This window comes from Colletotrichum lupini, chromosome 2 (genome assembly GCF_023278565.1).
Source record: "Colletotrichum lupini chromosome 2, complete sequence".
Taxonomy (NCBI): domain Eukaryota; kingdom Fungi; phylum Ascomycota; class Sordariomycetes; order Glomerellales; family Glomerellaceae; genus Colletotrichum; species Colletotrichum lupini.
Genome location: NC_064675.1, coordinates 5,914,564 through 5,927,352, shown reverse-complemented (window position 1 = coordinate 5,927,352; position 12,789 = coordinate 5,914,564). Strand labels below are relative to the sequence as shown.

Here is a 12,789-nt window from a genome sequence, read left to right as displayed (position 1 = left end):
AGCGAGAAGTTTAAAGAGCTGCGTCGGCCTCCAGCCACACACACCAACCTACGACGACAGGGCGAAGTTGGTGAATGTCGGCAGGAATGCCCGCTACGCCACTCTCGGTCAGTCAGCCTGCAGCCTGCCTGCGTTTTCCCCTCAACACTAGACACAGTCGCCAATCGAACCTTCAATCGAGACGTAAGGGGCGGACGGACGTCTCGCACGGAATCTCGGGACCCGTCACATTTAGCCTGCTCTGACACGAGCCAACTTCAGAGTCCGCCTCTGCTCAATGTTCGTACGGATAGGTAAGTCATAGGGCACAGAGTATCTGCATCTGTATGCCCGCTCAGACCCCAAGGGCCCCGACGACTGCCTAGCCAACGCCAGGACCAGCGTGTAAAATGGTCAATAGACCAATACACGAGGACAGACGATGGAGACAAAGCAGCAATGCCCAGGCTATTGAGCAAGGTTTTGATCAGGGTAGGAGTTAAGCATCATCTCCCGTTCGATGACAGAACCTGTTTCCCCTTGGCCATGTACCTCTTCAGAGTCGTTTCCCCCCGATGATCTGTGATTAGCTGTGGAGTACGAAAATGCTCTGTACGGATACTCTCGCTCATCCCAAGTGAACAGACGAAATTTGACCCAACCACGGCATATTTTTTCACCCCAGTAACCCCCGGCATTCTCCAAGATGCTGAAGAACTTGATCAAAATAAGATCCATTTTCAATTGCAAAAGTGGCTGGGGTCCCCGTATGCGTATAGCGAGGAAACAACTCGACAACAAAGTGCCCCCTATTGTGGCTACCGCGTGTGCTGGGCCAACGGTCCCAGAGTCAGAGGTCCAGACAATCGAAACGTCCAATGTCATCCACTCATTCTCCAGGGCAGACATTCCAATTCTAGCCCGGCCCGGTGCTGGACCCACACGAATCTGGACGGACCCACCGGGGAAACTTCAGTCTTCAGCACCGACCAGCAAACTCGCCGCCCTGCGACGTTGCGTCACTTCCAGCTGCCGTCCTTTCCAGCCACATTTGTTATCATATCTTATCTCAGCCTTATCACTTGCGACACCAGCCACTCGTCCCTCTCTGCCAGTCCCTCAACCATCATCAGAACAACCTCTAGTAATTGCGACTTCAACACAACCGACGATAGACCTATCCACCGAATCTAAACCCATCCCCGAAAATGGTCTGCACAAAGTGCCAAAAGCTCGGCAAGGGCTCCACGACCCTCGCGACGCCCTCTGTCAAAAAGAAGAGCGAAATCTACCACGGCTCCTCCTCGTCCTCGTCTTCCTCCGCCACCAAGTCCGCTACGCTGGGCACGACCGGCATCGGCAAGAGCAAGCTCCTCTCCAAAGCTGCCAAGAACCCTTACGCCCAATACTCCAGCGCCTGCTCGAAGTGCAAGACAAAGGTCTCTCAGGGCCACTCCCTCTGCCAGTCGTGCGCCTACCGAGCCGACTCGTGCGCCTCGTGCGGGAAGCCGAACAAGAAGGCCAAAGGGGCTGCCCCGTCGATCGCGGGACAAAAGTTCACGTTGAAGTGAGACGGCGACAGGTTATAGACGAAACATAACATTACAACAAACCACTGTTGTCGAAACACCCAAGACGATACCCTCGTGACGCGCACTCTTCATGCGGCCAGAAGCTGGGAGCCGATCAGCCTGCAGGGGCCAGCAGCAGCAACGGCAAGGCATGGCAATGAGGCCTCTATACTCTGCGCCATCGACCTACATGCGATACGCCGCTCAATATGCGCCAGATTGGAGACGGGATTCAACAGGTGGCAGGCCGTCATGACAGTCTTGTAGTGGCCAGGAATACAAACCACGAGGGCCAAGCAAGACAGACAGTCCCACGACATCTGACATCACTCCTTCATCCCAACCAAGGTAACAACAGTCCTAGGTACAGATAGTTATAGCTGCAAAAATAGACCCCAAGGGTCAATCAACGCACAAGCCTTGCTTGATCAAATTCTGTAATTCATTCTACATTGGCCGTTCACTAATCATTCCCGAAACCGTGGTTCATCCCTGCCTGTCATAAATATAAACGTTAACGTCAAATCCAACCTCGCGCAGCCCCCTCCTTCGAGAGCCGCACTTCTTCTTTTTGGCTTTTCTTACAACGACGCCGTCGGCTTCTTGTCGACCTTGCTCTCGATCCACGCCTTGATCTGCTTATTCACCTCCTCGGGCGCCTCCCACAACGCCCAGTGCGTCGCCGTCACCTCGCCCCTCGACAGGTCCTCAAAGTGCTTGTCCATGCCCGCCGCCATGGCCGGCGGCAGCGCCGCGTCCTTTGTCGCCGAGATGAAGAGACTGGGCGGCGTCACCTTGTACGCCTCCCCGCTCTTCTCCGCCGCCTCCGCGAGCGGCAGCTCCTCGTCGTGGTTGATCTTGCGCGTGCGGTACCAGTTGGTCGGGCCGCGCATGCCCGACTTGCTAAAGTTGTCGGCGTAGTACGCAATCTCCTCCTCGGACAGCAGCGGCGTGGGGCCGATCTTGCCGATGTTCTCCCAGATGATGCCCCTCTCCGTGTTGAAGACGAGCTCGCCCGCGGGGCCTTTGCCGCCGTAGATGCCTTGCAGGAACTGACGGATGTCCTCGGGCTTGGTGAGCTTCTCGGGCACCTCTTCGCTGCGCAGCTGGAGCTGGTACTTGAAGTTGGTTAGGCGGCCCGCGGCGATGACGTCGGCGAGGTCGAACCAGGCCGTCGTGGGCGCGTTGTAGGGCGTGCAGACGCTGAAGACGCCCTTGATCAGGGACGGGTGCCACATGGCGAGGCGCCAGACGAGCGCTCCGCCCCAGTCGTGGCCGCCGAGGATGATCTGCTCGCCCGGGATGATGCTGTCGCAGAGCGCCTTGATGTCGTCCGACATGCTCTTGAGGGAAAAGGCCTCGAGCTCGGCCGGGGAGGCCGTCTGCCCGTAGCCCAGGGTGTCCGGGACGATGACCTGGTATCCCTGGGCGAGGAACATGGGAATCTGGTAGCGCCAGCCGAGCGAGATGTCGGGGAAGCCGTGGATGAGGACGACGGAGCCCTTGGGGGCGGCGTCGCCCTCGGGCTTGCTGAAGAGGTAGGAGTAGGTCTTGCCCCTGACCTCGGCCTGCTTGCGCTCGACGCGCGGGTCGTTGGGGGCGATCTTGTCGACGGCCATCGTTGGTGTGTGTATCCGTATACCGGTATGCAAGCCTTCCCTCTGGGGTGAAAGCTGTTAGGGACCGTAGCGGGAGGCGGGAGGAGGGAAGGAGGGGCAGCTAGTAAATGGCGGGGTGCGCGGTAGTCTTATACTCACGTTGGCACTCGACGTCTGCCAAGGAACAGACCCTTGCTATTACAGCTCAGTGACTGATTGTAAGCTCCCTCACAATGCTATTGCGGGGATTGATGAAAGAGAAGGTGTGTATGCGTGTTTGTATGAGTGTGTGCAGCTTCACCGATACCTATATTACCAGACTTGTCGGAAAGATAAAACTACTTATACCATTCAAGATATCGCCGAGTCGCCGAGTTATGGAGACAAGTATCGCACTTTGAAACTCGCCCGATTGCTTAGAAAGCTATAGAAACTGGCCACCTAGGAAAAACATACGAGCGGTGTAAATCGAGCCTCGGCATAGCTTGTCCCATTGTCGGGCTCTACCTCAATGCAGTACTTCGCACACAGGATAACATCGACCTGTTTGCACCAAGCTCTGGGTCCAGCGTATGGGTCGCAAGGTGAGGGGCATGGCTTGAATTGACAGGGGACCTGACGTGCGGCGAGCGGCGGCATTGGCGAACGGCGTGGCCGGGCATCCACCCGCGCGGGGCATCGCCTTTGCTGTCCATCGGAGTCCCTTGATGGAATCGTCCTAGCGGGCCCCGTCCGTGCTGTTGCGATGCCTCGGTCCAGGGACAACTTGAGACAAGGGGACTCGCCATTGTCGGACGGCACTCAAAACGGGGTTTCGCCATTGTCATCTTCAACTTATGGTTCAGAGCCGGAGATCGCATTCTCTTTACCCGAAAAGCGTAAATTGCAAGTCTAGACGGGGGCCAACGATTCTTCAACGGCAAGGAACAGCTGTTCTGGACTAAAAGGTCCCACCAAGCTAAAGCAGGAGAACGTCACTGGTCTTGCGCTTGAGTCAGAGAGCATGGCTCGACGTATGTAGTAAGCCTTTCAGCCGGCGAACAAAGTTGGTCTGAATCCCGTTTCTGGACCCAAGCTTCTTCTTTTCAAATATCACCATGGGCACCTTTCCCAAATAAACGCCACTTTGAACTCCAATTGGTATGATAAAAACCCCCAACTCCGCCTTCAAACTCGCGCAAAAAGCCAGAGAAAATAGCATGCCTCCCATATCGCCTAATGTTATAACAATCACATAAACTACCGCGGTTGTGGCGTCTTTTACAATGAAACACCGAGGCAGGAAAAATGGGAAAACACCACTCGCTTTTGTCAGGCATTAGTAGATAACCATATCCTCGTCGTTTTCAACGACATCACCAGGTTCGTCATGTGTGTCCCGCTCATGTCTGTCTCTGTCGGAAGACGCAGCTGTGTGGTCGGTAGCTGCGGGAGCATCAGCAGAAACCTCTGGCGGAGCCTCTGCTGGTTGATCTTCTGTGACCATGGGCACAGGCTCCTCCTGGGCCGTGGCCGGCGGCCTGGCACGGCCGTGGCGTCTCTCGTGTTCTTCTTTCCGATCTTTGAACGCTTCGAGTTCTCTCGCGATGGTGTTCTTAGCGTCTTGCACCTGGTCGTCAATCTCGTCTTCTTGTTCTTTGGTAAGCTTCCACGGTCGATAGTACTGCAACACGTCAGCTTATGGTTTCCCCCCTAACGCAACATGCAATACGCACAATTGACGGTCCTGCTTTCGTCCGGAGGGATTGTGCCTTTGCAAGCATGTTGGCATGTCGGGTTTTCATCTGCCATAAAGAAAAGCTTATAAGCACTTGAATGAGGCCATCAAGGGGAGGAGAGGGGCAAGCACGTACGACTTTCTCGTCAAACAAGATTTGCTCCTTCCACCGCGCCTCGGTGATCCGCGCGAGCTTCTCTGTCCGTCTCTTTTCGTCTTCTGCCCTCTGCTTCTGCGCCTTCTCCTGCTGTCGCTGCTCAATCTCCCTCCTCTTCTTGTGCTGCGAGCTGGAGTTGGTCTGGCTGAGGGTGCTCAAAAGACCTCCAAACAGCCGCTTACCCCGCTTCTTCTCTTCATCCCTTGATAAAGGCGCCCGTCGAGCGGTACTGGCTCGGGAATCTTCGTCGCGCGACCTCGAGTCCTGTGTCGAATCCTGTGCAGGTGGGTCGCCATGATCGCCATCATCGAATTTTGCCCTTTTTGATGATTCTTCCGCTCCATCAAGGGAGTCTATAGACGCTTTCCGTTTTTGTGTAACCTCCATCTCAGAGCTCGCGGATTCGGGGTTGATGGTATCAGCAGGCGCCCTGGAATCTGTAAGCTTCTCTTGCTCGGTCCGAAGGGAGCCGGTTTTGTTGTACTCTGTAACAGTGGCCATGATGATGTCGCTTCCCACCGTCGCAGTCGCAGTCTGCTCGGCAACAATCTCAAAGAAGACAGAACGCGAAGGAATGCGGTGTGCACGAAGGGAACTGAATGCGCCTCGGTCCCATGGGAGGTATCCCGGAGCTTGACAGCTCCAACCCGAGCTCCAAGGCTGAGGTTTGTCAGCGGGGTCCAGCCACTCGGAGGGACGAACCCACAGACTACCCCACTTTGGTCGGATCAGACGAGGGTCCGCACCAATGACCGAAAGAGAACCGAGAGGAAGAAGTGGCGAGGCTGAAAGGCGCGGACGTCTTTTCTTCAAAGGTTCCTGGTAAAGAGAGGGTACGATAAGCTGCGACTTGCGACCATCACCTCCCGCGACCCGCAAGACAGCTTCCACCAAACCTCACTACCCAGAGGCGCTTCTCTCACAGATTGACCATCATGTCGCGCCATCACCCGTAGGCCATCTCCCAACCAAACCCCTCAAAATTCATGCACAAGCTAACAATTCCCGCCAGCGATCTCGTAATGTGCCGCAAGCAAGCCGGCATCGCCATCGGCCGCCTCTGCGACAAGTGCGACGGCAAGTGCCCCGTCTGCGACTCCTACGTCCGCCCCACGACCCTCGTCCGCATCTGCGACGAGTGCTCGTTCGGAAACTACCAGAACAAGTGCGTCGTCTGCGGCGGCGAGGGCATCTCGGACGCCTTTTACTGCTTCGAGTGCACGCGCCTCGAAAAGGACCGCGACGGGTGCCCCAAGATTATCAACCTCGGCAGCTCCAGGACCGACCTGTTCTACCAGAAGAAAACCAATCGGACGGCGACGTACTAGTCCCTGCGTCGCCTGGGATATGGGCAAATTTGATGTGTTGTTTGAATGCGAGGAGACAGAGGAGACTACAAAGTTTTCGTGGGACAGGTATCGCATTGCCTGCGGCGTTTGATGTGTTTTGGTTCACAGCTATGGGACAAGGGTTTTGCGGCATAACTGGCACTAAGTCAGACATGATAATCTTTTTTAAAGCGGCATGAAACGGTTTCACCAAACAAAGGAAATGCTTCATTTCGCATAAGTATCAAAAAGAATGGCCAAACAATTAGGCCAATGTTCATCCAAGTTCGTATAGTACAGTGAGGTCAAAGCTAGCCAAGTACCCGCGTCGTAATCATATGTAGCTAACCTTGACTCCCATTCCCGCGGTCGCCTTGACCTTGTTCCAACCATTACCAAGCACTCGCTGTATCCGTTCGCGGACGTTCTTCTGCCCAAACATGACGACCAAACCCAAAATAAAGGCCACGAGCCGCATCAGCAGCATCGGGTTCGTCTTAAATGATGCTCCCAGCTGGTCAATCACCTCGCGCATCCGAGAGATGACCATTGACGCCCTCGTTCCAAAGGTCGGCGGAGCTGAAGATTTCCCTTTTGCCCTAGAGACGGGCATCTTCGAATTAGAGTTGGACCCTGATGTGTTGGAAACGGCCCTGGCGTGACGTCCCTTGCTTGACCCCGCCTTACTCGAGCCTGCTTTACTCGGTGTCTTTTCGATGCCGTAGTCCCCTTCGGCGCCTTCTCTTCGTGCCCTCTCTTCCTCTAATCTCCGTCGTTCCCTCTCTTCATTCTCGGCTCTCAACTTCTTCGCCTCCTCAATATCACGCCGAAGCTGTTCTTCCTGCTCGCGTCGTTCTTCCGTCTCTCGCCTCTCGGCTTCCTGCTGTTCCTCCTGCAGGCTTTGCAGAGCTTGCAAAAACGCCTCGCGGCGCTCATCGTCTAGTACCGAGCTGACGCTGATAAACTCTCGGGCATAATCCCACTCATTATTGCGGATAAGTACGTGGAGCGTGTACAGCTCGAGGATCTTGACCCTAGCATTCAGATCCCTCGGTGTATCCGCTCCGCTGGTGGCCTTCGCCGGAGACCTATGCCGGTTCAGCCGTGGTGACGGCGACGGCGAGTCGGAAAATCTCTTGGAGAAGTCCAGATTTGGTGATGTGGCGGCTGCGAGATAGCTCTCGAGCTTCCTTTGGTTCAATTCTTGTGTCCGGGCGTGGGCTAGTAAAAGTGTTGCGCTACGTTGTTGTTAGTGTGTGTTTGCAACAGAAAAAAAACAACGACAGAGAGGGTGTCTTACAGATTAATGACAACGTCCGAATCGACGTCGCTCTCGACGCCGTGGTATCCGTTGCGTACGACCTCCTCCCAGATGTCTCCTTCCCTGACTTTGGTGCACAGCGCTCTCCACTCTTGGCTCCCAAACGCATCCTTTCCTTCGTCTGGCTCCAGTTCGACGATGGCGTTGAGCGTCGTCAGGTACAAGCTCCAGACCTTGATCCTCGTGGATCGCGAGGCCCTGGCGACGGGCGCTGGTTCGCCTGCGCCGTTCTCCAACTGTCCCGAGGGCGGGGTGATCAATGGCAAGATGGTGGATAGTGCCTCGGGTAGACGGCGGGTGAGGAAGAGAGTCGAAGCCTGGCGGTAGGTCTTTGAGATTTGCGAGGTATGGCGCGCTGAGGTTGATGAGGATAGAGACGAGATGGAGCTCGCGAGCATATGTGGTGGGAATGTAGCGGTGGTCTCGGAAGAAGCGACCGTGGGACTCAAGGTCGCCGTGTAGGAGCCATTGAGGGACGACATGTTGGCGGGCATTTAGGAACGGGAGGCAACAGCAGCAAGCAACGGGGTCAATTTGTCGGCATTGAAGAGCCCCAGGCGGAGGGAAATGAGGGAAAAAAGAACGGGGACTATTGTTATGTATCTGGAGTGCGGAGAATGGCGGCCATCATACGCGTTCCTGCTCAAATGCCACCTGCGGGTTGTGAAGAGAGCCGCGACATGTGGATGTGGTTAGATTCGGGTTCCTGGGCGTTATGGTGGTGGTGTGTGGTGTGTGGTAGTGGTGATGCTGAGGTAGCTGGGGGTTGCTGGAGAATGGAATTGGAGTCTGCTGACAGACAAACATGCCGATTACCGCAGCACCTGCACAGCTGCCCGGGACAGGCACGCACCGGCACGGTTACACTTTTCGGCCATGGCCCAAGTTTAGCCTCGGTTTGTTTCTTAGTGGGTTCCCCCCCAGCTTCTGCGTTGCTGCGTTGTATGCTGCCACTGGGGTGGCTGGCCAGCTGACCGCCAGAGCATGAGGGGAGGGGAGCGATAAGCGAGTACCAGTGACGTTGTCGCTGGACGGCTCACATGTCAAGTACCTCTTTAGCCTCCACGAGCGCGGCCTTCTCCCGGCGTCCGGCCTTCTTGAACTTCTCATTGGGTGGAGTTTCCTGATCGGGAAGGACGCTGTGCCTGGGTCGGAGAAACAGGGGTTGCCCTCGACGACCGGCCGAGCTTTCATCTCACCTCCCGGAGATCACCAACCATTTAGAGACGATCGTCTCATGCCCGCTGCGGCCTGTCATTTCAAATCTTCGTGTTGTATTCAACCCGCCAAGTCGGGATTCCCTTCCCAATTACTGCTTTGCTTAGTTGCATCTATTATGATATCCTATTAATTACCCCTCTCAACTGTCAATCCCAAGTTTGCGCGAATGCGTTCAGGGTTTAGACTTTTCTGGCCCCCCTGTGCTTCCCCAGATTGTTCCGAGGCATCTCGCGGGACGCAGAACCACGCGGCTCCCGGAGAGAATGTCATCGCCATTTAGCCCCTGACGCTTACATCGGTGTATTTCCTATTATAGACTTTGAGAGACCATCCACTTCTCACGGCTGGCACCAAAGTGTTGTTGTGGTGCTCAGTACACGTGGAATTTTCTTCGTCGCGGGGTTCTAGAACCGGATCATCTTACGTCCTAGGAATCGCCGAGCAGCTGGAACATATAAGGCTCGTAAGCTGATGAGAAGGAGTGGCCCTGACCAACATGTCAAATAATCTGACGAATGCCGACGTGCTCTTATTGTGCTTTCAATCAAGTATGGATAGGCTCATCTATCGAAACATAGTTTTGCGGGGCGTCTCCAGAAATCCACCAAGGGTCATCCGTCCTCAACGACATTGCAAAAATCCTACTCACAAACGCGTCTCCCTACTCATGAGACCAGTGCCACCACCAACAAACCAAGACGCGATTTCGCGTTGGCACGGTCGGCAAACTCTTCAATCGAAGGGCAATTACGCTCCGTCGCAAGCTCAACTTTGAACTCACCATTCGGGCCCGATATTAAATGTCTTGCGGGGGGCGATCCGAATTCGGTCGCGAATGTCGTCGAATATGGCCATCTGCCACCGAATCCGACCCACGTACCCTTCCTGGGTGTTGGACTCTCTCCATGTGCCAATGTCCGAGTCTTGCGAATAGCCCAGGAATTGTGAATCGTATCCAACTGCTGATAGCCATTCTCTGTCATACAATCTCCATTCTTTGCTCTCGTATGACGCGGCTCGGCCCTCGAGCCTGGCCGATTCCTCGCGGGCGAGTTTGTGGGCAATTCGCAGAAACACAACTGCCGTCATGTGGCCTATCTTCATTAGTCGAGTCACTCACGGTTCTGCTTGTTCTGCCAACTCACTATCGAAGCCAGCCTGATGGGCTGTTCCACGACGGCCATAGCCATAAGCTGCATCCCAATGGATGCTTGGCTGCGTTCTGTTGCCATCGAACCTATTGTATAGATCCATCAATGGGTCTTCGCCCTCGATCGTGTCGTCCTTAATGGCCAACAGCTTCGTGTCCACGATGCGTGGGAACGATTCGTGAATGTTTACCAAAAACTCCAAAAAGCTGTCGGGGAGGTCGTCGATGAAGGTGTTGTAAAGGAACAAAAGGTCCATGAATTGGTTGTGTCCGATAATGGTTGGCGAAGACGTTCGGCCTAAAGTTTCTAGCTCCTGAAGAGCATCTGCTACTTCATTCTTGAGTGTTTCCGTGGATAAATCCTCGAGATCGTGACGCAGTTTGTCCCAACCAGTCGGCTCATCCCAGCCGGCTTTCTCAGCTGTGATATGCCAAGTACCAGTGTCGCCCTCTTGAAACCCGCCACCTGCCACTCCCTCCGAACTGCTTGAGGATTCTCCATCGTGGCTCGCCGAGTGAGCTCCTTGAATATGTGTGGCCTGTGGAGGGATGTCATGGTGAGGGGAAGAGTTGATCCCAGGCCGGCTGCTGCCAAGATCGGGGTAGCAACGTTCGCAATGAACATCGTACACCAAGGGCATCAGCTCATTATCTCCAACTCGGCTTCTGGATAAGTTCCGCTTCTTCATACAGAGGCACTCGTCTTTGGTGATCAAGTTTGTTTGAAATGCCACTTCGACGTCCTGACCTGAGGACGTGCTAGAGCAGCCTGTGTCAGGGTCGTGATGTGTGCAACACCAGTCACAGTAGTCGGCCCCAAAGTCGACGTCCTGTCCTAAGGAAGTACTAGCGCAACCCGTGTCACGGTCGTGATGTGTGCAGCACCAGGAGCAATAGCGATCCTCGACTTCTTCCTCTGGAGATTCTTCCCGCTGTTCTGGTGCCGCGGCATGAACAAGCTCATGCACCTCACGACAAAAGCATTGTGCTTCGCCAGGCCAGCCAGACATGGCTTCGACAATGAGGTCGGGGTTAATGAGGTTGGCAAACTTGCCGCCGACAAGGGCTTCGATAATTAGGCGAATTCCTTATATCAGTCAGCCACCAGTATAGCATTGCACACTGAGGGGAGCCCACCTGCGTACTTCCTCAACGATGCGTTGAGATCGTCCTCTAGAGACTCACGCCTCTTGGTGAAGCCAGCTGTCAGTGTTCTCATCACAGTTATCCGCGCCGCTGTAAACGAACCTTGGCTTCTTGTCCATCGTCCCGCTGAGAGATAACCACGGTCGTGCCATGATTCCAAAGACGGCAAACCATTCGTGGCACAAGCTTTCGGGCCTTTCTACGAACGATCTGTTCGTAGACGCTCATACGTTTCTTACTATCAGAGTTGGGTAAGAGGACATTGATCTCTAGAGTTCGCTGTCCCATGTCGCGATTAGTATACTCAGTAGAAAGTAACGAGATTCTAAGAGGAAGGGATTTTTGTAGAAAGACGATAAAGGAACCAGTGCCACATACCATCCATGGATCGGTGTAAAGCCAATTTACAATCGTGTTATGGGCATAAATGGAAAACGTAGTCAGACCTTCGTCGTCCTCGTTGTATCCATGATCTTTGGCGTCCCAAGGATCTTGTCGGCGCTGCATCTGTCGAACTGCCAAGCGTGCCTCTTCGCGGCTGAGGTACGGAACGCAGTCCTCATAGACCTTCTCCAGCCGGATGCCTTCCGATCGAAGAAACTTGAGAGTGTTGTATGATACAGAAAGTCTCCTATCCAAGCCTTTGACGAACTTTTCATCAGCTCGCGTTTCTGTGTGCAGGTAGGGGCTGACAGTGAAACTATAGGTCTCGGTTTTGTATGAGCCGTCTGGAATTTTGTCAGAATGCGACGGATGATATTCTTCGGACGTGGAGAACACAAACCTGACTGGCTTTGGATACACGTCATCCCCATCTCAAAGACGTTGAACTTGGATGCAATCTTCTTGGCCGATTCATAGATTTGCTGGTTGGTTGGGTTTCCTGAGTGGTCTGCCGAGCTCTTGTCCGTGATGCCGGTCATCTCGAGATCGATGGCAACGAAGTCGGACTTCGCGATGGACAGCAGAATATTCGGCAGCTGCCGCCAGAAGTTCTCTGACGAGACTTCCATGCTGGGCGTCGAGGTGTTGTCAAGCTTTTGGCCGCCAGTCGTCAGTAGTTGAGAAGGAAAGGTAGAAGGAAAGGTTGAAGGAAAGCGGCAAGAAAAGTGGGAGTGGTATAAGGGGAAGAAAAAGAGGCAGGAAGGAAGCTGTGGGTGGAGGGAAACAAAAAAAAATGAGAAGCCACCAAGAGGAGACGAATTCAGGAAGGAGCACCTCGTGACAGCAATAAACAGGCAAGAGCACTCGACTTCTGTGGCAAGGCAGGTCGTTCTTCGGAGGTTTTGCTTGCGTATTCCTGTCCGGCTTGTAAATGAAAAGGGAACATCAACCCTTCAGTAGCTAACAGCGTCCTTAGGCAGAAGGAAGAAAATTGCAGAGTTTTGAGACTGGCCATCGCAAAATCGAGTTTCCTCGTAATAAAGCATCGTAATAAAGCATTATACGAAATCACTGTGTCGTTTTAAGGCCACAGGTTGCCCGAGGTAGTAAATAATAATCTAAAAGCCAGTAAACACGTCTTATCACGCCCAGCGTGAGGCAATAGAGTTTTTTTAAAAAAAGATTGAGAAAGTCAAAAAGTTCAACTCTTATCCTTG

At 54.1% G+C, this 12,789-nt stretch overlaps 7 protein-coding genes across 7 annotated transcripts; 2 read left to right on the top strand and 5 right to left on the bottom strand.

Annotated features, from left to right (window-relative positions):
- Positions 1–1,187: 1,187 nt before the first annotated feature.
- On the top strand, positions 1,188–1,711 carry CLUP02_04104 (microtubule-associated protein CRIPT; the record flags this gene model as incomplete). Its single annotated transcript, XM_049283121.1, has 2 exons — positions 1,188–1,546; positions 1,615–1,711. 2 exons carry the CDS (start codon positions 1,188–1,190, stop codon positions 1,709–1,711), a joined length of 456 nt encoding a protein of 151 aa, XP_049140264.1.
- A 420-nt stretch (positions 1,712–2,131) lies between these two features.
- On the bottom strand, positions 2,132–3,169 carry CLUP02_04103 (uncharacterized protein; the record flags this gene model as incomplete). The annotated part of the gene is made up of 1 exon (XM_049283120.1): positions 2,132–3,169. One exon carries the CDS (start codon positions 3,167–3,169, stop codon positions 2,132–2,134), a length of 1,038 nt encoding a protein of 345 aa, XP_049140263.1.
- A 937-nt stretch (positions 3,170–4,106) lies between these two features.
- On the bottom strand, positions 4,107–4,358 carry CLUP02_04102 (uncharacterized protein; the record flags this gene model as incomplete). The annotated part of the gene is made up of 2 exons (XM_049283119.1): positions 4,107–4,136; positions 4,191–4,358. The coding sequence occupies 2 exons, from the start codon at positions 4,356–4,358 to the stop codon at positions 4,107–4,109; spliced, it is 198 nt and encodes a 65-aa protein (XP_049140262.1).
- Positions 4,359–4,466: 108 nt separating this feature from the next.
- CLUP02_04101 (uncharacterized protein) lies at positions 4,467–5,523 on the bottom strand (the record flags this gene model as incomplete). Its single annotated transcript, XM_049283118.1, has 2 exons — positions 4,467–4,811; positions 5,002–5,523. The coding sequence occupies 2 exons, from the start codon at positions 5,521–5,523 to the stop codon at positions 4,467–4,469; spliced, it is 867 nt and encodes a 288-aa protein (XP_049140261.1).
- A 485-nt stretch (positions 5,524–6,008) lies between these two features.
- Positions 6,009–6,350, top strand: CLUP02_04100 (uncharacterized protein; the record flags this gene model as incomplete). The annotated part of the gene is made up of 1 exon (XM_049283117.1): positions 6,009–6,350. One exon carries the CDS (start codon positions 6,009–6,011, stop codon positions 6,348–6,350), a length of 342 nt encoding a protein of 113 aa, XP_049140260.1.
- Positions 6,351–6,684: 334 nt separating this feature from the next.
- Positions 6,685–8,165, bottom strand: CLUP02_04099 (peroxin 26; the record flags this gene model as incomplete). Its single annotated transcript, XM_049283116.1, has 2 exons — positions 6,685–7,588; positions 7,651–8,165. The coding sequence occupies 2 exons, from the start codon at positions 8,163–8,165 to the stop codon at positions 6,685–6,687; spliced, it is 1,419 nt and encodes a 472-aa protein (XP_049140259.1).
- A 542-nt stretch (positions 8,166–8,707) lies between these two features.
- Positions 8,708–12,201, bottom strand: CLUP02_04098 (uncharacterized protein; the record flags this gene model as incomplete). Its single annotated transcript, XM_049283115.1, has 7 exons — positions 8,708–8,816; positions 9,674–9,986; positions 10,038–11,108; positions 11,180–11,245; positions 11,428–11,467; positions 11,567–11,916; positions 11,973–12,201. 7 exons carry the CDS (start codon positions 12,199–12,201, stop codon positions 8,708–8,710), a joined length of 2,178 nt encoding a protein of 725 aa, XP_049140258.1.
- Positions 12,202–12,789: the final 588 nt, after the last annotated feature.